This window comes from Stenella coeruleoalba (assembly GCF_951394435.1).
Source record: "Stenella coeruleoalba genome assembly, chromosome: 2".
NCBI lineage: Eukaryota > Metazoa > Chordata > Mammalia > Artiodactyla > Delphinidae > Stenella > Stenella coeruleoalba.
Window position 1 is genome coordinate 107669358 of NC_137147.1, and position 24798 is coordinate 107694155.

Sequence of the window (24798 nt, forward strand, 5' to 3'; positions counted from 1 at the left end):
AAATGGTCTTCCCATTCATAATGGGGAGAAAAAGTCAAATACTGATCATGAGAAATGGCTTATGAGTGGTGATTGGCAATTATGTAACTACTGTTTTTATATTCTATGGAAAACTCCTAGATGATGATTTGATGTGTTAAAAAATACATCATAAGTTGCTAAATGGTAATTTTTAATTATTTGTTCAAAAGCTTACAAAAAGCTTCCCTCTGTACTGAAAAACTTTTTTTTTTTTTTTTTTTTTGCGGTACGCGGGCCTCTCACTGCTGTGGCCTCTCCCATTGCGGAGCACAGGCTCCAGACGCGCAGGCTCAGCGGCCATGGCTCACGGCCCTAGCCGCTCCGCGGCATGTGGGATCCTCCCGGACCGGGGCACGAACCCGTGTCCCCTGCATCGGCAGGCGGACTCTCAACCACTGCGCCACCAGGGAAGCCCATAAACAGCTCTTTTAAATGTTTCATGGTTTTAATTTCTAACATCACTAGATATAACTCATATTACCAAAAGCTCTTCGGGCTTCTCATCGTTGTTTTAAGTTTAAAGGGGTCCTAAGACCAAAAGATTTGAGAACTGCTAAGTTAGTTGATCTGGAAGGTTAATTCTACTTCAAAAACTTCATTATACTCTTGTGCTCAGGGTTCCAGGCAAAACAATAAAAAATTAGATTTGTTATATCTTTTCATTCTAAGACATAGCCTAACAATTTAATTTAAAATTTAATTTAATTTAATTTAAAATTTAAATTTAACAATTTAATTTAAAATTTACCTACATTTCTTTTAATGTTTCACATATTAGGTGATGCGCAAAAAAACGACGTGATAAAAATAAAACCTGCATTTTTTAAAGTAACTTATGGTTTACAAAACAATTTAACATCTGGTGTTTTGTGTCTCTCAACAATCCCTAGAGGCAGATAAGGTGCAGCTTGAGCTCTTAAACTCAAATTGAAAGAAAGCAAAAGGTCTATAACCCTATGTGTACAAACAGCAAGATCTGGAGACAGAAAAGAACACAAAAGTGAATTAATATTTCTGTTATCCCGTTATTTTGTGTAAAATGAATGAAATGTGATATTTTTGCACTGATATGGATAACTATCACAATAAAATAAGGTGACTTAATATTGTGTTTTGAACATCTCAGAAAACTTTGATCCTTATCATCTTATTTTTGGATTTTGTGACATGAAAAACTGCGTGATATAGAAAATTACTTCAGATTCTCAGTCCTTCTACCAAAGCTATTATTTGTGTGATCTTCAAACATCGCTGGCAGTGTTCAGGAGATAAGGTCCCTGGTTCTGACTGGCCGTGAATTAGTCATGAGATTCTGTTTGTTTTTTTTAACATCTTTACTGGAGTATAATTGCTTTACAATGGTATGTTAGTTTCTGCTTTATAACAAAGTGAATCAGTTATACATATACATATGTTCCCATATCTCTTCCCTCTTGCATCTCCCTCCCTCCCACCCTCCCTATGCCACCCCTCTAGGTGGTCACAAAGCACCGAGCTGATCTCCCTGTGCTATGCGGCTGCTTCCCACTAGATATCTATTTTACGTTTGGTAGTGTATATATGTCCATGCCACTCTCTCACTTTGTCACAGCTCACCCTTCCCCCTCCCCATATCCTCAAGTCCATTCTCTAGTAGGTCTGTGTCTTTATTCCCGTCTTACCCCTAGGTTCTTCATGACATTTTATTTTTCTTAGATTCCATATATATGTGTTAGCATACGGTATTTGTCTTTCTCTTTCTGACTTCACTCTGCATGACAGACTCTAGGTCCATCCACCTCACTACAAATAACTCAATTTTGTTTCTTTTTATGGCTGAGTAATATTCCATTGTATATATGTGCCACATCTTTATCCATTCATCCGATGATGGACACTTACGTTGCTTCCATCTCCTGGCTATTGTAAATAGAGCTGCAGTGAACATTTTGGTACATGACTCTTTTTTTGTTGTTTTTTTTTTTTTGCGGTACGCGGGCCTCTCACTTTTGTGGCCTCTCCCGTTGCGGAGCACAGGCTCCGGACACGCAGGCTCAGCGGCCATGGCTCACGGGCCCAGCCACTCCACAGCATATGGGAACTTCCCGGACCGGGGCACAAACCCGTGTTCCCTGCATCGGCAGGCAGACTCTCAACCACTGCGCCACCAGGGAAGCCCCATGACTCTTTCTGAATTATGGTTTTCTCAGGGTATATGCCCAGTAGTGGGATTGCTGGGTCATATGGTAGTTCTATTTGTAGTTTTTTAAGGAACCTCCATACTGTTCTCCATAGTGGCTATACCAATTCACATTCTCACCAGCAGTGCAAGAGTGTTCCCTTTTCTCCACACCCTCTCCAGCATTTATTGTTTGTAGATTTTTTGACTATGGCCATTCTGACCGGTGTGAGACGATATCTCATTGTAGTTTTGATCTGCATTTCTCTAATGATTAATGATGTTGAGCATTCTTTCACGTGTTTGTTGGCAATCTGTATATCTTCTTTGGAGAAATGTCTATTTAGGCCTTCTGCCCATTTTTGGATTGGGTTGTTTGTTTTTTTGTTATTGAGCTGCATGAGCTGCTTGTAAATTTTGGAGATTAATCCTTTGTCAGTTGCTTCATTTGCAAATATTTTCTCCCATTCTGAGAAATGGAAATAAAAACAAAAATAAACAAGTGGGACCTAATGAAACTTAAAAGCTTTTGCACAGCAAAGGAAACCATAAACAAGACCAAAAGACAACCCTCAGAATGGGAGAAAATATTTGCAAAAGAGATTCTGTTTTCCAATGACCTCATCAGAAAAGTATTAACCCCTACCCTGCCAAACTCATGGGGCTGGTGTGAGTTCAAATGAGACACCACATCTCCTAGATATGGAAGATTCTGATTTACAGTTCCTACACAATGTAAGATTACTATAAGTACGCTTTTTTAATGGCCTTATGTTGATTTTATTTTTAAATGTTAAGTGACCTGCAAAGAGAGAGTCTGTACATGCTTAAATTCAATCTTAACGGTATCCAGTCTTGTATCACAGCTATGTGATAATATTGGGACAGTACGATTTCATTTTGAGAATTCCCATGCACATGTGAAAACCATACCCTGACTTTTTTTTTTTCATTTAAAAATTCCTTTAGGGGCTTCCCTGGTGGCACAGTGGTTGAGAGTCCGCCTGCCAATGCAGGGGACACGGGCTCATGGCCCGGTCCGGGAAGATCCCACATGCCGCGGAGCGGCTGGGCCCGTGAGCCATGGCTGCTGGCCGCTGAGCCTGCGCGTCCGGAGCCTGTGCTCCGCAACGGGAGAGGCCACAGCAGTGGGAGGCCCACGTACCAGGGGAAAAAAAAAAAAAATTCCTTTAATTGACAGGTGATTGTATGGAATACATAGAGTAGCAATGCATTTTAGAGTATATAATGTAAGTAGAAGTAAAATGTATGATAAAAGAGCACATGAGAGAGGGGAAAAGGAAGTATAATACTATTAAGATTTTTTTGTTTTGAGACACATTTTATAAATTGAACTGTAATTATCAGGCAATAAAATTCACTAACGTTAAGTGTACAATTTGATTTCTGACACACGTATACATTCGTGTAGCCACCACCACAGCAAGATATATAACATTTCTATAACCTCAGAAAGTTTCCTTTGCTCCCTTGCAGTCAAGTCCCCTCCCCCAAAACCTTAGGACTATGACAACCATTGACCTTCTTTCTATCGCTGTAATTTTGTCTTTGCTACAAGTTCATATAAATGGAATTATTATAAAGTATGTAGTCTTTTATGCTTGGTTTCTTTCACTTAACATAATGGTTTTGATATTCATACATATCGATGTATATATATCCGTAGCTCCTTCCTTATCTATGATGAGCATTTGCCATTTTATGAACATACCGTAATCTGTTTACAAAGCCATCAGGTGATGGACATTTGGCCTATTTCCAGTTTGGGGCTATTATGAATAAGGCTCTTAGAAACATTCAAGTATGCATTTATTTGATATGCTGCTTTCCATCCTTTTACTCTTAACCTATCTGTGTTTTTACATTTGAAGTGCACTTCTTGTTGACAACCTATATTTTAGTTGTTGCTTTGTTATCCTCTGACAATCTCTGGCTTTTAGTTGGAGCTTCTGGATTATTTATATTTAATGTATAATCTTATACTTTACATAATATATACATAAATAGAAGAACACCTTGACAAACTATCAAAAATTATTCAAAAATCCACAAAATAACCAAACAGAACTAAAAATTATATATGTGGTCACTGAAATGGAAAACTAAGTGGGTGGGCTAATATCCACTTAGTTTTTTACAATGCTGAAGAGACAAGCAGCAAACTAGAAAGTAAAAGAGGCAATATGAAAGAGAGGTTAAAACACAGGGAAGATTGAGACAGAGAAATTCTCACATACATTTATTTGGAGTTCTAGAAAGAAAGAAGAAAAAGCTATATTCAAAAAGAAAATGGGGGGCTTCCCTGGTGGCGCAGTGGTTGAGAGTCCGCCTGCCGATGCAGGAGACACGGGTTCGTGCCCCGGTCTGGGAGGATCCCACATGCCGCGGAGCGGTTGGGCCCATGAGCCATGGCCGCTGAGCCTGCGCATCCGGAGCCTGTGCTCCGCAATGGGAGAGGCCACAACATATGTATCCTCAGTACAGAAAGTGCAACAAATCTCAAGCAAGATAAATAAAACAAGACACTCACGTAGATTTACCATCATAAAACTGCAGAGCACCAAAGATAAGAATAAATTTTGAAAGATTAACAGAGAAAAAGAATGTATTACCTACCAATGAATAATAATTACACTGACAACACACTTTTCAACAACAAAAATGGAAGCCAGAAAACAATCTTATCTATAATAGGCTGAGAAGAAAGTAACTGTTCTCCTTGAACTGGTAGCCACTTAGCCCTCCACTTTAAAATGATGGTGAAGTAAAGACTACTTTGATTTCTTTCTTTTTATTTTTTTTATACTCCAATATATCTTTATTGGAGTATAATTGCTTCACAATATTGTGTTAGTTTCTGTGGTACACCAAAGTGAATCAGCTATATGTATACATATTCCCCCATATCTCCTCCCACCCTCCCTATCCTACCCTTGCAGGTGGTTGCAAAGCACTGAGCTGATCTCCCTGTGCTATGCTGCTGCTTCCCACTAGCTAACTATTTTACATTCCATACCCTAACATTTTTGAGTTTCTTTCCTAAAGAATCCTGTTGGAAACACATTCTTAGGAGAAGGGATTTGAAAATATTTTCAAGAAAGCTGGAAGAAGAACCATTAAGATGGTATTACAGAGGAAACACTGTATTCTTATTTTACTTACTTTTCGGAGGGTCGTAACAACGCTCCATCCTTGGTCCACGTATACGTGGCCTCACCGGGGGTAACAAGCTCACACAGTATATTGATGACCTCCGTCCTTCTTGTAATGTAGACTGTATTTCCAATCCTTGAATGTACTGTTTTATTAAAAGAAATCGAGGTGGGCTGGCTTTGCCTCAAGAGAACAGGTCCCTTTGGCTTGAATGTCAGCTTGCCCGAGTTTTTCGCATTTGAGCTTTGGGGCACACTTCCCGTTTCCCCCCTTAGGTGAGCCGTGGGAGGCGCCTCTCCCAGGATGCCCCGCCACTGCACGTGTGCAGGCTGCGCCTTGGCTAACTCGGCCACCAGCTGATATATCACCTGGGACGCAAGGTCGTCACTGACCTCTCCAGTCTCCATGAGCTGACTCATGTTCCTTATCAGTTCATCAAACTGGGCGGTATCCATGCTGTAGGCTCCCTGTTTAACTGCGGCTTCAAACTGCTTTTTCTCAAACTCCCAGGAGTTGGCGTTTCCCGCAGAACGGCTGCAGTGGCCCAACAGAGCTCTTAAGAGAGGCTGGTGATGAATTCGGCCATCGTCCAAATAAAGCTCATTTTGGTGACTCCACTTCTGCCTCATCTTATGCCACGTGGCTCCCAAATTATTGGCTTCATTGTGGTCCATCCCAGGATATTCCCTTGTGTGCCCTCTGAGGGCTGGGGGCGCAATGAGCCGGTTGTCAGTGCCAATGAGCTTGAGCACCACTGTCTCTTGGGCAGAGCCTGCGATACACCGGTACATGCCGATGTCAGGGGCTGCCAGGCTGTGGATTTTCAGTGAGCCTGACTTGGTGATGCCGAGTCGTTTGGAGTTCTGCAGACAATGGCCATCCTTCTCCCACTGGATCAGAGATTTCTGGAACCGTCGCACTGGGCATTTAATAATCACAGATGTGTTGGGCAGCAAATAGGCTCTGCTCCCGACGGTCAGGTTCAGGCGCTTCTCTTCCCTTGTCTGAATGTAGACTCTCTGGACACCAAGGATCTGAGGACCCTGCTTGCCAAGGTTGGTCTTCATCTCTGGCTGCATTTCTGTAGGAAAGAAAAAAGAAAGAAAAGAAAACACAAACATCTCAATAATGAAAATTTTTTGACTGCAATCTTCCAAGGCTGGCACAAGTCAACAAATTCTTTTTTCCTCTTTTAAAACATTTGAGAACTAAAACATAAGTAATTATATATATATATTATACATCCTTAGATGGGGGTAAATTTCACAACTATCTGGTACTTTAGCAGCAAAGAATGCACGTTTGAATGAATTGCACGGAAGCATGTAAATTATTTTACAAAGCTCTGGTTTGGGGAGGCATGAGGTTAAGTGGTTAAATGTTTCCATCAGTAAGGGGATGTCTGATATGTGGGGCCTCCACCACCTAGGGGAGGAGGCCCTTGAGAATCTAGTATGGCTTGGCCAGGGGTACCCCAAATCTGAGGGAGGCAGTGATTGGGGAGATGAGTGAATACATTTGAAGGATCTGAAAAGGAGGATGAAGCCGGCCAACTGCAGCATATAACCCAAGCGGGTCAGTTCAACTAGCTTGGGGGCCTAAAGAAGCAAGTGATCAAAGAAGAAAAGGTAGGACAGGCACTTGGAAGCCAGATGCATCTGAGTTTGGATCTTAGCGCCATTTGCACAAGTCATTTAACCTCTCTGAGCCTCAGTTTTCTCACTCATAAAATGTGGGTAATGTTAGCACCTTCGTCAGAGGAATGTGACAGGTTAGAGCGTTTATATCAAGTGCACAGCACATTAGCGGGCACTTAAAAGCTGTCATATATGACTATTGTCAGCGGACAAAGGCAGGTCCAGCCAGCAAACAACAGGGCAAGCTGAGACGGATCAAGGGTCGGCTGACTCTTGCTTGTTCCTGGGCATTGGCTGCAGTTAATGGGCTAAGGCCAAAGAGGACACTCCTCAGATCCCATCCGCCAAGAGCAGTGGCTCTGTCCACCTGCGGGAAGGAAGGCCTCAATGCGCCCTACGGTGATTCTGAAGTGAGTAGGGGGGCTTGATGCAGGTGGGAGACTGATTCCTCTTGGAAGATGTACTTAGGTCCATGGGCAGATGGTGGAGCGTGGGCTAGAGGGCCTGGAAGGAGGAAGTGACAGAAGAGAGACTGGATCCACGGAAATGGCACTGTGGAATTCAGGTCATGTGACGGGGTGGGGGGAGGGTGGGAATCAGAAGCTTGGAGGACCCCGGTTACGGCTCCTCCTGGTTGGAGCACTGGCAGAGATACGCCAGGAGGAGAACCAGATTAAGATTCTGCTTAGACAGACCTCTCAGGCCCTGGGCACGAACTAGAGTGTGTTCACCAGTACCCTGGTTTGCCAGAGTAACTCCTGGACTCCTCTCAGGTGGCTCACGATCCCTTTAGAGTCTGCCTGCCTGTTGGGGTGTGGTGGTGCCCGTACGTTCAGAAAAGCAACAGGGTTGTGGTAGAGAATATTCTAAGTGAGGGACAGGCATTATGAGTTTGCATGCAAATTCCACAGAGATGCAATTAATAGGCCAGGCCCCTTGTCCACGGTTCTGCTCCCCTCGGCTCATCTCTAAGGGGAGCGGGGTGGCCTGCCGTGCACACACCTTTCCCTAGTGGGACGCAGACCCTTCACAGAGGGTGTCAAGCTCCCCTCAGCCAGTTAAGGCATACAGGTTTTCTTTCGGTTGGCAGCATAGAGTTTTGGACTTCCCGCTGTTCAACAATGATCAAAAGCAGAAGGAGGATTCCTGGTAAATTGACGGTTCATCTGTTATTATAGGCAGAGGTGCTACGCCAAATACTTAACCATCTGCATGGTGAGGGTGCCGTCAACCAGAGCAGTTGGCAGCTGTGGCACTGGACCAGGTCTTTGCAGTGTTCCCTCTCCCAACAGTGTTACACTATGAGGAGGTCAGACGGCTCCTGGCAGGAGGGTCCCAGCAGCTGGGAGACAGTCGTGGGGCTCAGGCAGAGGCTACTTACTAACCATTTGGGAAGTATTTCCCTACTTTAACAACCAGTTACAACTCTGGTGTGTAGCGTTTCAATATCAACTCTGACTAGGCAGTGGCTCTCAAACTTTGCTGCACATTCAAAACACCTGCTATTATTGTTTTTTAATCTCAATACCCTGGGTCCCACCTCCAGAAATTCTGACTTATGGGGAACAGCCTGGGCATCAGACTTTTTAAAAGCTCCCCAGGTGACTGAAATGGGCAGCAAAGGTTGAGCACCACTGCCCCGGAGCGTCCCATTGCATGAACTCAAAGGCAATCTGATGGGATGCTACTGGTGAAGAGCGAAGGGAAAATCAGAAAGAGCATCTGTGTCTTCTGTGTGAACCCTGCCAAAGTCTTTACAACTTGCGGTGTCCTCTGTAAGGAGGAGGCAGGAGGATTTCTTTGCAGTCTCACCATCAGGAACTCTTATACTTTCCTCTGAGTAATTAGTCCATTTCCTACCCGATAAACACTGAACCGTGTAATCGACCAGGTTGCCTTTTCCAAGATAGTTATGTTCTCAAGTTTAGAGCTAAATTTGTGCCCACACATAACAGAAGTGCAAAATTCAAGACATAATCCTATATTGGCCTTGTTTGTTTTCCTTTTTTATTACTCACCGGTTTCTAATTTTACTTATCTGGTTGCATTTTATGAATACTTAGCAGTAGCCTATTGTCACAATGCACGGTATGTACGTATGTCTACACACATACATATCCATTATATCTACATATATGTGTTTATATGAACCTATAAAGACCTCTTTTTATTATCATTTAAAAGGATTCAGTTGAACACCCCGTCTGGTCATTAATCCCTCAGTGGTGGACAATGGGAAAGATAAATGTGCACGTGGATGGCTTTGAAACCTGTTCTTCAAAATCAGAGTTTAAGCTGGGTCAAAGTCAGACTTTTGAACTCATGCAACTGAGAGAGAGGTGTGGAGACAGACTCTGAGGGCTGCTACAGATGAGGCCATAGCTTGAACCTTCCTGCTCTCACTGGGAAGGTGCAGAAGCCCCCATGGGGGATGCAGCACATGCCTGGCTCGATGCTTCAGGCTGGAGATGAGCTGAGGCTGGTATAAGCCCACACAGCATCCTGTGTGGACATGGGTTCTAATTGCCATGGAGATGGTTTCTAATTACCAGGGAGAAGGGTTCTAATTACATTCAGGTCCACTGGTAGCCAGATGTCCCTCAGCTGAGCTTGGGGCTTAAAGCAGATGGGACCTGACTCCTTCCAAAGCAGGCTGGGGAGTCTGCAGGTGACAGGCAGTGTTCAGCCTTGGTAAAGGACCTGCCCATGGCGGGGTGAGCCACACGAGCAGCTCAGCCGCTCCCTCTGGCTGCATGCCCATCTGCTGGAAGGCAGGCCCTGTGGCCCCAGCTCCATTCCCAACCAGGCCTGTTTAGCAATTCCTCGCGCTGGGTATGCAGCAGTTCAGTTAGCATGTATGCCCGGAGAGGGGTCTGGGATCAGGCTCTGCCAGGTCCCACGGCGTGGGCCAGTCCCTCTCTTGGGACTCCGGTGAGTTCCTCTGGAGCAGTGCCTGGAGCGTGGCCTCATCAGACACAGTTCTTGGGGAAGACACTGGTCTGGTTTCGGGTGACTGCCTCCTCCTGCATCTGAATATGCCCCCAAACTGCCACACTGGACGAGCCTGATGAGACAGAGAGTGGCCATGCAGCGATGGCATCCCTCCTGGAGGGCCTGCGGCAGTGCGAGGGTACCCACCCATCCCTCCACTCTCCCACTGTGCTGGATATGAGAAATGCCACATCTTTTGGCGTTTCTAGAAAACGAAGAGATCTTTCTTCTGGAGGTCCTCCTTCTGGCCTCAGGGTCAGCCTGCCCTGCCCAGTAAAGGCCAGCTCTGGTGCCTGAGGCTGTTTAGCACAATTGCCTGCTCGTGTCCAGCCCTCATTCCAGTTGTGTCCCTGCCACGATGCTAAGTCTTGGCGCCATGCCAGGTTTCTGCCCCAAGCCATCTGTGCTGGATGTTTCCACTTGGTCTCACCATCACTTGACTCCTGCCGCTCCCGAATGCAAAGCAGCCTCTAAGCCTTCCTGTTACCCTGTGGAACCCAGGCCCCTCAGAACCCAGCCCTGGATGGGGCTGCTTGGTTGGTCCCCCTGGCATGGAGGATCTCACAAGCCCCTCTGGAGCTCTATCAAGAACCCGGGCAGCTTTTTTTCAGATTCTCTTTAGGGTAGAAACACAGGTAGCTGAGAGGAGGCTACGAGGGATGCTATAGGCGGGACTGGTTAAATGGGCTGTGAAGCCCCATGAAGATTACACAGTAAGTGTCTCATCAGGCTGAAGGGATGGCTTCCACACTTGGTTCTCATGCACTTTTCAACAGAGGGTAGATGAGCTTCTGCTCACAGCACCGCACTAAAAGCTCTCAGGGAAAGGCCACCAATGGTCCCCTAGTGACAAATACAATGTCCCTTCAGTATTCGTACTTGACCCTTCTAGGACACATGGCGCCCGTAATCACTCAGTTCATGGAAAAGTCTCGCCTCCCCGCCATCTTTTTCAACCCTTCTGGTCCTTTCCCACCACTGTTCGTTGCCAGCATGCTGCTGGCTGGCGCTACCACCCCTCAGGCGTCAGTGCTTGGCCACTTCCTCCCTTTCTCTTCTTGCTCTAAACTTTTCTTTGGATGATCTTGTAGTTGTAACTAACAACTCTAGGTTGATGGCTCCCAAGTTGATCCGTCTAACCTAGACCTTTCTCTAGAGCACAAGATCTAATAGTCCACTGCTGACTGGAAATCTCTTCCTGTTACTTCAAGTTTAAAATATTGTAACCTAAACACTTTATCTCTGCCTCCCTCACCCATCCCAACAGTCCTCCTCTTCCTATATGCCCTAAGTCAATGGCTTCATCTTCTACCAACCTCCTCCAGGCAGATTCTAGAGTCATCTCGATTTTTCCCTGTCCACTGGCATGCTGGCCCTTCCTCTCACAGACTCACAGATCGGTGAGACTGTTACTATCCATTCCCAACTCTGCATTCAATGATGCCATGTCGGCAGCCAGAAACCAACCATGACGGGAGTATCTACACCACAGAAATCAGCAAAGGTAACAAATGACAGCAACCTCCCCTCCTCGCCACCCACCTTGCCCCAGAGCTGCTTGTTAAACACTGACAAGCACACCACTGTCCTTTTCGCTCCCAACTCTAGCCAGCCATCAGGTACTTAGATGGGACAGCTGAAACACTGTTAGAATGTAGCCTCACTGCTTCTATCCGCACACTCTCTCACCTAGAGATCGTCATATCCCCTTGACTAGACTCCCTGCCTGCACTCTCGTATTTTTTCAATATATCCATATATGAAGCACTATTGACAATAGCCAGGACACGGAAGCAACCTAAACGTCCATCAACAGAGGAATGGATAAGGAAGATGTGGTACATATATACGATGGGATATTACTCAGCCATAAAAGGAACGAAATTGTGCCAGTTGCAGAGATGTGGATGGACCTAGAGAGTGTCATACAGAGTGAAGTAAGTCAGAAAGAGAAGAACAAATATCGTATAATATCACTTATATGTGGAATCTAGAAAAATGATACAGACGAACTTACTTGCAAAGCAGAGACACAGATGTAGAGAACAAACGTGTGGATACCAGTGGGGGAAGGGAGGCTGTGATGAATTGAGAAACAGGGACTGACACATATACACTACTATGCATAAAACAGATATAATAAGAACCTGCTGTATAGCAAAGGGAACTCTACTCAATGCTCTGTGGTGACCTAAACGGGAAGGAAAAAAAGAGGGGATATATGTATATGTATAGCTGATTCACTTTGCTGTACAGTAGAAACAAACACAACATTGTAAAGCAACTATACTCCAATAAAAATTAATGTAAAAAATGTATCTAGACAGCTGTCTGAGTAAATAAACCAAAATAAAATCTGACTACGTCACTTCCTTCTTTGATAAAATCTAAACTCCTCATCACGGGGTTCAAGACGCTCTACAGCTCACCTTTCACCATAACCCGCCTTCAACCTCAGTTCTAATCCTATGGAATTGCCTGCAGTTTCCCCAAACACATCACTCCATTTGTCATACCCCACTTTTGCCGACACTGTTCTCTTTTCCCAGATTCTCCCGTGTCCCGTGTGGATCTGATTAATGGACGCAGCTTTCAGAATTCTGCTCAAAGCTTCCTCCTTTTTGAAACTCTTCCTCACATCCCCCAGCTGCAGTGAGCACTTCTGCATCCTTTTATGATACCATTGGCACTTTATTCTCCTTATTTGTTTATATATGTCTCTCTCCTACTAGACTATGAGTTCTTAGAGACAAGAGAAGGGATCCTTTTCATTTTGTATCATACCACCTAAAACACAGTAGCACTTGATGAATGAGTCCTGAAAGAATTAATAAGGAAATGCTATCCTCTGACACTGAAAACAATATATGCCCAGGCAGAGAGATCATCTCTGTCCTTGGGGTACAGCAGAGTGTCTGGTACATGTAAACAAGAGTAAACAGTAAGAGTAAACAGTAAGAGAAAACTCTTACTGTTTATTGAATGAATAACGAATGACTGAGCAAAAGATAAAATAAATGTATGCTGTTGGATGCTGCAGGAGGTGACACAAGCCCAAGAGGGGTGCTGGCGAGCGAGCCCTGTGCCTGTCTGGGTTTCCAAGGGCTACAGCTATGTCAGGCAGGCAGGGGTGGGTGTTACTGGAATCTGAGAAGGCATAGAGGAAGAGTAGAAGCTCTCTATAATGAGAGCTGAAGAGGCAGACGCTGGGCTGGTACAAGGAGGAAGACCAGAGCTGGAAAGAAGCGAGTGGGTTTGAGATAACCTGGGAAGGGGATGAGGCATATGTTTCTTGACATTTTCATCATATAGTACATGCCCGGGTGCCTCCCTTCCCTCAAAAAAAATTTTTTTTTTTGGCCGCACCATGTGGCATGTGGGATCTTAGTTTTCCGACCCGGGATCAAACCCGCGCCCCCTGCAGTGGAAGCGTGGTCTTACCACCGGACCGCCAGGGAAGTCCTCTAACTATTCTGATGTCAGTACTTGGGTGAAAAATAAGAATTCTTCACCAAGACTTGGGAACCTTTAAAACCAGGAGCCATAATTGAAAGAAGTCTAAACTCAAACACTATATTCCTATTATCTTTTGTTTTCTTTAGATGCCTGATTGGAAGCCAAGACAGGCAGGCTTTTAATAGCAATCTGAGGAAGATCCAAGCCTGACATATTTGAAAAGCACGTCTTTGGGTACAACTCACTATGATAAGTGCTTTGGGGGCCTACACGGAAAAACTGTCCAGAGCTACTATCTAGCTACCCCATATAAACTTATACCCTAGTAAGCCAGAAGACACAATACTAGTTACTCCGTTACATTTTATCCTATCTTAAAGCTATAATAGGAATTAAAGTGGTAATGACATTAAAAATAACTAATACTTTTGAGCCTATAGTATGTGCTCGGCACTGTTTCTAAGCACTTTCTAGGCATTAATTCTCAAAACAATTCTATGAGGTAGGTACAACTACTATTCTCATTTTATAGATAAAACACTGACGGGGCTTCCCTGGTGGCGCGGTGGTTGGGAGTCCGCCTGCCGATGCAGGGGGCGCGGGTTCGTGCCCCGGTCCGGGAAGATCCCACGTGCTGTGGAGCGGCTGGGCCCGTGAGCCATGGCCGCTGGGCCTGCGCATCCGGAGCCTGTGCTCCGTGGCGGGAGAGGCCACAACGGTGAGAGGCCCGCGTACTGCAATAAATAAATAAATAAAATAAAATAAAAAAACACTGAGACTCACAGAGATTAATAACCTGCCCAATGTCACATGATGAGATACTGATAGAAATGAGATTTGAACTCAAGTTGGCTTAACCACATTGTCATATTACTTTTCAGAGATTAAGTGCAACTGAGAAAGATTACTTGGAAAGGCAGTGTTTGTACTGGTCCTTCAAAAAAGGGAAGAATGTCAGTTGCTAGATATGGCGGAGGGAAGAATTTAAGCAAGGGGTAAAAGCTGGAGGTGGGAGAATGCAGGGAAGGTCTGGGGAGAAGCAGGCAGGGGGACTGTATGGTGCACCACTGGCCTCTAGGGGGAGCTCAAGACATCTTGCCCCCCAACCTCCTCCACCCCACTGCACATTAAAAGGGTCAAAACAGGGAGCAAGAAGATTCTCTCCTCCATAGAGGATGCGTTTTACTTAAACTCAAGGAACTGATTAGGACACATTTCTAGAAGTGGAGCCTTGACAGGGAATAAAGATCACAGCATAGCTGGGCTTGATCTTTCTTGTCTTCACACCTCTTCCATAACTGAGGGATTAGGTCTATAAAGAAGACCATACTTTTCCAGTCTGGTGAGCAAAGGGGGTGGATGTGACATGAAGGCGAGACGACAGTCAGAACAGAGGAATAAAAGATGAGTTTATCCACAGAGAAATGGGAACCTGGGGCCAGTAGAGTGGTTACAAAATAGCTGCTGTGATGAATTTCTTGGGAATTCTTAGGAATAGGAAAAACACCCACACATTATTGCCCAGGTAAATCAGATAGCATGAATATGAAGTATGTCTAATCAGGATGGTGGTATTATTTTCTTCAGCAAACCTCAGTAGCTCAGGTCAGGGAACTAAAGAACAAGCAAATAAAAATCACCTAAAAGGTGATGTCATCCTAATCGCTTTGAGACATGACATTATGGATTCTTTTAAAGGAGATTTCACGAAGTACCTAAGCCTGCGTGTGATCTGCAGTGGCAGGTCAGAAAGTATGTATGACAAGAGATGTTCGGTTTATATCTAGAAAGATGGACTTCTGCTTGAACTGACGTGGTGAAATGCATTGATTTTGTACACTGTTAAAAATATTACGTATGCACATTTGTCAAATACGCACACAAACCGATCTTTGTATCATGTTTGTTCTTTGCGTTATTTTGGTTAAAATATAAAAGAGGTTTCTTAGGTTTTAAAATCGTGTGGATGTGATAAATTACCATGCTTTATTACCTGGAACAGTCAACTCTGTGAAATAGGAGCCCTACTCAGCTGTTATCTGACCTGTGACACAAGATAAAATCATTAGTTCCTTTACATCCCCTTGTTCTCTCAACTTATCTTGTGTGTTATCATTTATATACATGGTTGTAATTAAAGTTAAAAATGATGACACCGTAAAAAAAGATCACCTAAAAGGTAACCCACCAGGGTTGAAGGTGAGCAGGGTGATGGAGGTGGTGGGTTAAGGAAGGGCATAGTGATCCGACTCTAGAATTGGTTAAGTGAGTGATGAGGAAATGCCAGCCGAGAGGAGTGGTTTCTAGTGCAAGAGCAGGAAGTTTGGGGACAACAGGGAAGGAAGAACCAGAGGTCACAATGAAGCATGAACTAAACAAGCAGGGGCCAGGTGAGGAACGGTAGAAGAGCAGGAAGCTATTTAAGTACCAAGAAATGAGGAAGTCTAGGGTGTCACCCTGCCAAGGGGATGGCTGTCAGTGAAACTGACCATGTTGGGAGATTGGGATATCAGGGTGTGAGAAAGTCATCCGCATGGTTGCTGGTTGTCCTAGGTGTTGGCAGATGTTAGAGAGAAAGAATGGACCTGGTGGTGGTGTGTCCTGGCGAAAGGTAGAAAGGATGCTGGAGGTCGGCACACGATGCATTTGAAGGTGGGATGAGGGCGGTGTACGTGCTAAGTGTGTGATGACAGAGGGAAAATGGTGCAGAGGCAGGAGGGGTAGGGAGAATGGGTCTGTGCCAAGCTCATCCCATTGGCTCTGATACGGTGGTGGGGGGAAGAGGATGCCATAGGAGCGTGCAGAGGGAGAAGCCAAATTTATGCAAGCCAGGGCCATTGATCCAAGGTGATGGCATCAGGCCAGGCTACGGCTGAAGTGGAGGCCCAGCTCGGGGTGACTTGGCTGTGCTGGGAGAATGCATTCCTGCCTCTTGTCTGCTTCCATGACCTACATGTTGGCAAGCTAGAGAATGAGACAGGGTCACGGGGAAATGTGACTGTCTTTTTTTCCTGCTTTTTTTTCCTCCCTAAAACATCCTTTTACTCTGCTTTCTACCGTATGCCGTAACAATTTACAATTTCATCTTCTACCATATTGCACGTCCTAATAACCACGATGTATTCCCACATGTTATTCTGTTATTATTTTAGAGGAAGCTGCCGGAATTTAATCTTACTCTCCTCTAAGACAGTTTACGGTCCAGCCACGTTGCTATGCAACCACCCACAATTAATAAAAATCAGATAGGTAAGCAGCTTGAAGCAGGACACTGCGCCACACGCCACAGACATTCTTGAATTCCAGGATACGATAAAACCTGGGGATCTCGAATCTTTGGAATCTCAAGATTTTGAAAACTTGTTCTCAAAGAGTTTCCGGGGAAAAAGAAAGAATGTTGTCTGTGAATCACCACAGAGAGGTGGCTAAGAGCGTGGGCTCAGGAATCAGACAGATTTGTGGTCAAAGAGGCCAAGAGGCCCAACTGGCAGCTACAGATCCTTGGTCAAATCTCGGACCTTCTCTACGTCTTGGATTCCTCATCTCTCAATGGGGATAATACCTGGCTCACAATGTTGCCAGGGACTAAATAAGACAACGCAATAATGCCTGCAAGGAACTCCACAGAGTAAGTGCTCAATAAACACCATGAATACTATGACATTTTTTAAAGTTACTATCATTTTTCTTACTTGGTAAGTTTCTTCAGGAAAGTTGCTGGTAAACTTAGTATATATACATACATATACGTACATACATATATGTACGTATATACACAGGATGCATTTGTTAAGCGGATGGATATTTCTTCAAACTGACTTTTCTTACAGCTGTATCTTGGTCTTCAATATTATACCATTTGCCGCTTATAACAATCCTGAATTCTGCTTGATTTGCTTTACCTACAGATTAGAAACGTGTTGCTCTATGGAAGGTGAAGCCACTCGGGGAGAGGAACAGAATCGGCATATCTGGTGAAGCGTGGACTTTCCATACTTACTCCTGCACACAGGCATTCGGCAAGATCTCGCAAGAGGGGGCCCAGGAAGATGCCTGCACACGGTCTCACTGAGGGGGACACGCCGGCCTTTGGCCGTCAGCCTTTGGCATACCTGCTGTCTCCGCTGGGTTCCAACACCACAACTGACAGAACACTGTAATGAGAATTGGGCGACAGAGTCAAACGGAGTGTGAGCAGACACATCCCCTGCAGCAACAGCGACGTCTCCTGCGGTGAAACAGGAGGGGTGTTATGTATGGGTGCACCAATAAGTAAGCACTTCCTAGGCTTGAATATCTTTTAGGAGATGGAGATTCTCCCTCACCCCACCACTCCCCATCACTCCCCTCCCCTCCCCTCTGCCTTTTCTTTTCTCTCTTCCCTTCTTCCCTCCCTTCCTTCCTTCCTTCCTTCCTCCTTACTTTCTTCTTTCTTTCTTTCTGAGATAGTAACTAATTTCTAGTGATTTATTATCGTGCGGTTTTCTGGTCTTGTAATTGATGTCTAATTTATTTTTTAGATGTCTAACCTCATTTATTTTATTTTTTAGATATTTATTAATATAGTAGGATGACTTTGCTTTTTAAAAAATGACATAATATAGACAATAATATGGTATTAACTTTGTATGGTGAATAGAATTATTGTGGTGATCTTTTCATAATGTATACAAACATTGAATCACTATGTTGCACACCTGAAACAAATATATTATATGCCAATTATAGTTCACTAAAAAAAAATTTAAAAATGACATACACCCATGATCAAGAATCCAAGGAGTAGAAAAGTATAAAAGGGAAGTTTTTGTTTTAAAAAACACCCAAACTGCTCTACATAAGAGAACATTAATATTTGATAATCATTGTGTCTATAACATTGATATTTGGTAGTCATAATCACATGTGTACATGCAATTTTAATTTAAAATTTTACTGCAATTTTATTAGGTATATTAGAAAAAAAATAAACTAAAATAAGATTAAAAGAGTTGCTGAATGGCGGATTTTTTTCCATTGTTAAGTGATTAATTCCCAAAAGAACTCTCCGAAGTAAAGAAAGAAGATGAAAGAAACCAACAAGAGGTTTGGGTAGTTATTTTTACTGACACATTTTGACTTAACGAGAGTATCTGGTAAGCACATTTACCTTTCCTCTCACCCATCTCTCCTGTGCCACATTCAATTTGTTTTTGTTAAATTATTTAGCTAACGTCAAGATTTTCTGATATTTACGCTCTGTTCTGAGATGCAATTGCTGGTTGATTACTCTTAATTCTGTGCTTAAATGAATTTACGATCCATCTTCCATCTTTTTTCACCAGCATCTGTGCCTTCCTGGATTTTTTATTTTTGGTCATCTTGATGCTTCATCATGGCCCTGCAAGTTTTTCGAGACGGGCTCATGGGTACGTATGCTCTGCCTGCCTCTCTTGCCTTTCCACATGAAGAACAAACAAGATGAAGAGAAAATACCTGGGTCATACTTCCTTTCCTTTTGAATTGTGCAGACACTGCTTCACTGTCTTCTTGCATCTAATGCTACTGTGAAGGTGTAGGAGGCCAAGCAGGGAATTTTTGTTGTTTATTTGTTTGCCTCTTATGCTCAGAGGCCTTTGGCTCCTTTCTTTACCAGTGAAGTTCAGCACATAAGCAGGCTATGTCTTAGTGGGTCACACTTTAGTGGCACGTGGTATACCATTATGACTTGCAAATTAAAGCTTTTATCAAAGGAAACTAATTCCCCTTAATTATCTCTGACTATTTTTCTGTTCCATTTGTTTTGTTCTTCTCACAAATACCAATCACACTTATGTCTAATCTCCTCTCTCTGCCTTTCCATATCCATCATTGCCTCTAAAAACCAATTTTACATCTTACTCTTTTTCATATCATTTTATATGAGTTATTCCAGCTTGTATACCATAGCTCTCTGTTTCCGGTCGTTTTAATTACTTTTTGTTGCTTGTAAAGTAACTTTTACGTCTGCTGTCTAAAGTTCTTCTTTTCACTTTTTTCCCCTGACTATTCCAAGTTGTCTTTTCATCTCCTTCTGTTGACTCATAATCTCTTTCTGAACTCAAACCTCATTTTAAAGCCACTTTCCCCCCAGACATCATGACTATAATTTCCTTGGGAATATGGAGCCTGTTTTTCAGAACTTTTCTCTGGGAAATACCTTTGTGATACTATGCTGTTCATGTGACTCTTGCTTCCTGTTCCTTTCCCCACACCTTAACTTCTTTCTTCCCCTTCAATTTTTTTCCCCCAGTTTTGATGCATAGCTTTTATGCTGGAGTTTTTTTTTTTTACATCTTTATTGGAGTATAATTGCTTTACAATGGTGTGTTAGTTTCTGCTTTATAACAAAGTGAATCAGTTATACATATACATATGTTCCCATAGCTCCTCCCTCTTGCCGGAGCTTTTTAAATGCAGCTGGCTGTTTGGGAATACCACGGGTTTGGGGAACGAGCTAGGGCATTTCCATAAATTGGCTGTCTTCAACAGTCTGTCACCAAATTTTTATTTCCTTTGCCCATATATCTCTTCAGATGTTGGCATTGGAAGGGTCAGTGTGACTCAGGGAACAGCCTCTTAAGTAACTCGTTCACTGTGTAATCATCCAGCGATTGCTGCCCTCCTTCCTCCACACCACTCCATTTCTGCAGCCTTCCTTGGCTGGGAGGCCTAAACATGTGGCTTCTCCTGCAGCTCCATCTCCCCCACGGCTCTGCAGGGACAATCACGGTGTTTTCAGGGGCAGCGCAGGGTCCCCCATCTAGTGTCTGTAATCAAAGAACCGTTGAGTAGGCCTTTCAGGACCATCACACTTACTCCTAGGGAAATCTATATCCTGCTCGTGCCTGAGGAAATCTTTGTCATCCCTCAGCCTTCCCTCCCTCATTTTGGTCCAGATTTTATGGTCTTTGGCAGGTGTATCTCATAATTCATAGTTTGGGTTTGTGGCCATTTCATTGTTCATTAAAGACAGGATGTTGCTGCTCTTTCATCCTCTTTGTGGGTATTTTGTTGGGTTTCACAGAAGGGGAATGGAATTTTTTTTAAATGCCTTTATTGTCCTCTTTAACAGAAAGCCCTAATTATTAATAGTTTTTCAGGGCTTCCCTGGTGGCGCAGTGGTTGAGAGTCTGCCTGCCGATGCAGGGGACACGGGTTCGTGCCCCGGTCCGGGAAGATCCCACATGCCGTGGAGCGGCTGAGCCCGTGAGCCATGGCCGCTGAGCCTGCACGTCCGGAGCCTGTGCTCCGCAACGGGAGAGGCCACAGCAGTGAGAGGCCCGCATACCGCAAAAAAAAAAAAAAAAATAGTTTTTCAGTACAGAGGGAAGCTTTTTGTAAGCTTTTGAACAAATAATTAAAAATTACCATTTAGCAACTTATGATGTATTTTTTAACACATCAAATCATCATCTAGGAGTTTTCCATAGAATATAAAAACAGTAGCTACATAATTGCCAATCACCACTCAGAAGCCATTTCTCATGATCAGTATTTGACTTTTTCTCCCCATTATGAATGGGAAGACCATTTGTAAACCCCTCTTCTGGATGGAGGTCTCACGTGACCTTGTATCTGCTAAGTTCAAGGTTAGCGTGCCCTTAGAGAAGGTTCACAGCTGAGACAGCAGAGATGACAGGACCAGTGCCATTAATTATGACTCGCAAAACAGCAACTTTATGCCAAAGCTTCTATGATTTATCCCATAGAAATATGGTAGATTCCTCCGGAAGAGCTCATGGGAACAACATACCCTGAGTTCTTGTAACTTTGGAACTATTTGTCTGCGACCTTCAAACTTGAAGATCAGTTGGGCAGGACAGAAAATCCTTTCCTCTTTTAGTACGTTAAAGATGTTACTCCATTGTTTTCTACTATGAAGTAGTATTGCTGCGAAGTCTGATGCTAACCTGATTTTCTTTCCCTAGTAAGTGACTTGGTCCTTTTGCCTAGAAACACTAACACATTATTCTTTAATCTTTAACATCCAGTGTCTTTAGTAGAGTATGTCTTGATATTGACCATTCTGGGCCAATTTTCCCAGGTATATGGTGTGCCCTTTCAGTGTGGTGCTTGGAATCTTTTATTTATAGTTTTGTTCTGTTACATTGTTTCGGTTTTCTTTTCTCAGGACTCTAATCGGGTCTCATCCTTTAGACCAAACTCTAAACCTGCATTTTCTACAACACTTTCCTGGGACTCAGGCAGACTCAGATGTTTCCCCTCAATTTTCACTTATTTCTGTAGACGGGACAACCTTATTGGACTTTATATACAATTTTTTTCATCGGTCTGCCTCATTCAACTGTGAGCTCATTGAAGACTGTATTCTTGATTGTCTCAGATTCCTGGTACCTGGAGTAATCAATCATAGCAGTGCTCAGTAAATGACTGTGAAGATGCTGAGCTGTAGCGATAGGCATACTCAATTTAGAAGAAGATTCTACAAGTCTATTTATTTCAGTCAACAAATAAGAGCATTTCTATCCTAAGTACCTGATTTATCAATAAGCTGAAACTGTCTTGTTGATAAGATAGTGTGTGTGTGTGTGTGTGTGTGTGTGTGTGTGTGTGTGAATATCCCTTTCATGCAGTTGTGTGATAGTAAATGTTTCACAACAGGTTCATGGAAAAGAGGGCCCTGATTGTAACATTTGCCAATTTCTGTGGTGTAAATATTCCCATCAGGGCTGATTTCAAGCTGTCATCCAAATGTCATTGAATACAAGGTAGGAAGAGATCACAATTGGTTCTCGAAAGCTAGTATGAACTGGCTCCAACACACCACTGCCTTGCTGAGTCATAATTAATAAATCTATTGAAAACTGGAAAGCCATATGTGGAAATCCATGTGTCCTGGACATATCTTGAGCTGTACTTTGTAAAATGTCTCATGTATAGAGATCTTTCCCTTTTTACTTAGCATATGTACATATTTCAAGAATCGAAGAGTTGGCAGGTATAGGTAACTGAATACAGGAGACAAAGTCAGAGATGATCAGAAGTGTTGGAAAGATGCTGGTGCACTGACAGGGACAGGAAGTAGGTGGGGGAGCTGGTTGGGAATGAAGAGGGTGTTCCTTTGCTTTCCCATAATGAGGATACATCCTACTTGGGGAACTAAGGACAGGTACTGAAGAGAAAGTCAGACATTGTTCCTGGAGACAGAGAGTCACCTATCGAAGTCAGAGAAGAAGTCCCACCACAGAATCATCGATGGAGGAAAAATGCAGTGATAAAAATCAAAGGGTCAAATACTGAGCTTTCTGGAGATTTGGAAGAAGGCAAACCAATAGAAAAGATGCAGTCGAGTAAGTAGGAAAAATAAGTAACACCAAGAAACACCCTGAAGGAGAATGATGAAAGTGGACAAAATGGCCAAATGCTCCGTCAAGGTAGAGAGAACAAAGAATGAGGCGAGGCTACTGGATTTCAGTCAAAGGAATAGGGTCACAAAACAGTCCACAAGGGGTATGTGGATTGCAGAAATCCACCTTTAGGGAAGACTGCCCCATGTAAGTGTCGATGCTCCGTGTTTTTTTTTTTTCAAATTTATTTATTTATGTAATGTATTTAGTTTTGGCTGCGTTGGGTCTTTGTTGCTGTGCGCGGGCTTTCTCTAGTTGTGGTGAGCAAGGGCTACTCTTCGTTGTGATGCACGGGCTTCTCATTGCGGTGGCTTCTCCTTTTGTGGAGCACGGGCTCCAGGCATGTGGGCTTCAGCAATTGTGGCACACAGGCTCAGCAGTTGTGGCTCGCAGGCCCTAGTGCGCAGGCTCAGTAGTTGTGGCGCACGGGCTTAGCTGCCTTGCGGCATGTGGGATCTTCCCGGACCAGGGCTCGAACCTGTGTCCCCTGCATTGGCAGGCAGATTCTCTACCACTGCGCCACCAGGGAAGCCAATGCTCCTTTTTGGTAACTAGAAAAGCAGTGTAAGAATTGAAGGTTCCTTTCTGCCTAAAACTGGGTTCAGATCTAAGGAAATCAAGGAAAAGGAAGGAGCCAATGAATGAACAAAGCCCAAACATGCCATGAATAGAGCTAGTGTCGGGGAGAGAGGAGTATTCCAGCTGCAGCCTAAGAGGCCTGGCTCGGCGAAAAGCGGAAATTCTGGTGTGGCTTTTCAGTCTCTCTGGGTTCAGGGGTAGTGGCCAGTTCCAAAGTGGAAGGGCCTCACCCAGAACCACAAGACTGATGGCTGCCCTGGAATGAGCCATCCCATGCCAGAGGGACGAGCCTGGCAAAAAGCTTCAGGGATGGTGGCAATTTGGCATCAGAGTCTCTGCCAAAACAAAGCAACTCAGAAATGAGAGAAAATTTCAACCATCAAGAGAAAAGGTGAATTCCGTAGGAAACACAAACTGCTGGGCGACACGTGGGCCTAACTGGACCCCAAGTCTGAACGCTGGCTCTGCCTTCCTGTGCACGTGGGCACACCTGCTCCTCCTCCCACATGCAGGTGTCCTGGAGATGTGGCCTTGGCCAGGAGCAGGAAGATGGGCTGACCTCTTGGAGTGTGCACAAGCTTGCTCTCGCCTTGGTGAATGGTCGCCTAGGAAACTGATCTGCCTCAGGTCCAGCCCAGCTCATGTGGCTAAACGCTTCTGTCTCCTCTTCTTTCTTCCAACAAAATCTCTTCCAGTGAATGATTTTCCTGTCCTCTGTTAGCTGGCCTGAGCTTTACTACAGCTCACTACTTCAACACCATTTTGCATTTCCCCTGTCTTTGCAAACGCTCTTGAGGAAGAGTATTTACCTGCTCAGAGGTCTATAGGGCCCAAGGATCTCATGGCCACTGGCCTCAAGGACGCTATAGGCCAGACGAGAAGACCATGTGGGTGCTAGGAAGTAGCTCCCCATTAAAACGCAATAAAAAAGAAAACCTGGGGTCATTACGAGTTAAAGCTGGGAAATGTTGTATGATTTTAGGGAGTGGAAGACTTCACAGAGGAGGGAAGCTTAGAGCTGGGCCCAGGATTTGAGGGTAACAACAAGAGCAAAGACACAAGGCAAGCCTGAGTAAACGTGGTAAAGGGTGTTTGTTCATTCAGTGAAACGTACCCAGCAACTACAAATTCCGTTATTCACAGAGGGACTGGACAGGAGAGGAAAGCAAGGATGTCAGCCCCAGCCTCTCCTCTAAAAGGCCAGTGAGAAGAGTTTGTTCAGGAGGTAGGATGGAACTGTGAAGGCCTCTTTTTTTCTCAGAGGAAATAAGAAAAGAGGTGAGGAGGGTGTGGTATTTTAGAGCACGGCAGGGGTTCTAGGTGCTCCCGGGCTGCATCCGCTCACGCCTTGTCTTTCCCTTTTCCTGCCTCTTCCTCTTGGGTTAGGGCAGCA

At 44.1% G+C, this 24798-nt stretch overlaps 1 protein-coding gene across 1 annotated transcript in view; it reads right to left on the reverse strand.

Annotated features, from left to right (window-relative positions):
• Window positions 1-24798, reverse strand: part of ADAMTSL3 (ADAMTS like 3) — a 526198-nt gene that overhangs the window by 56997 nt on the left and 444403 nt on the right. Inside the window, 2 exon segments of the mRNA XM_079912635.1 lie at window positions 5363-6434; window positions 17438-17591. Coding sequence (XP_079768761.1) covers window positions 5363-6434; window positions 17438-17591 — 1226 coding nt within the window.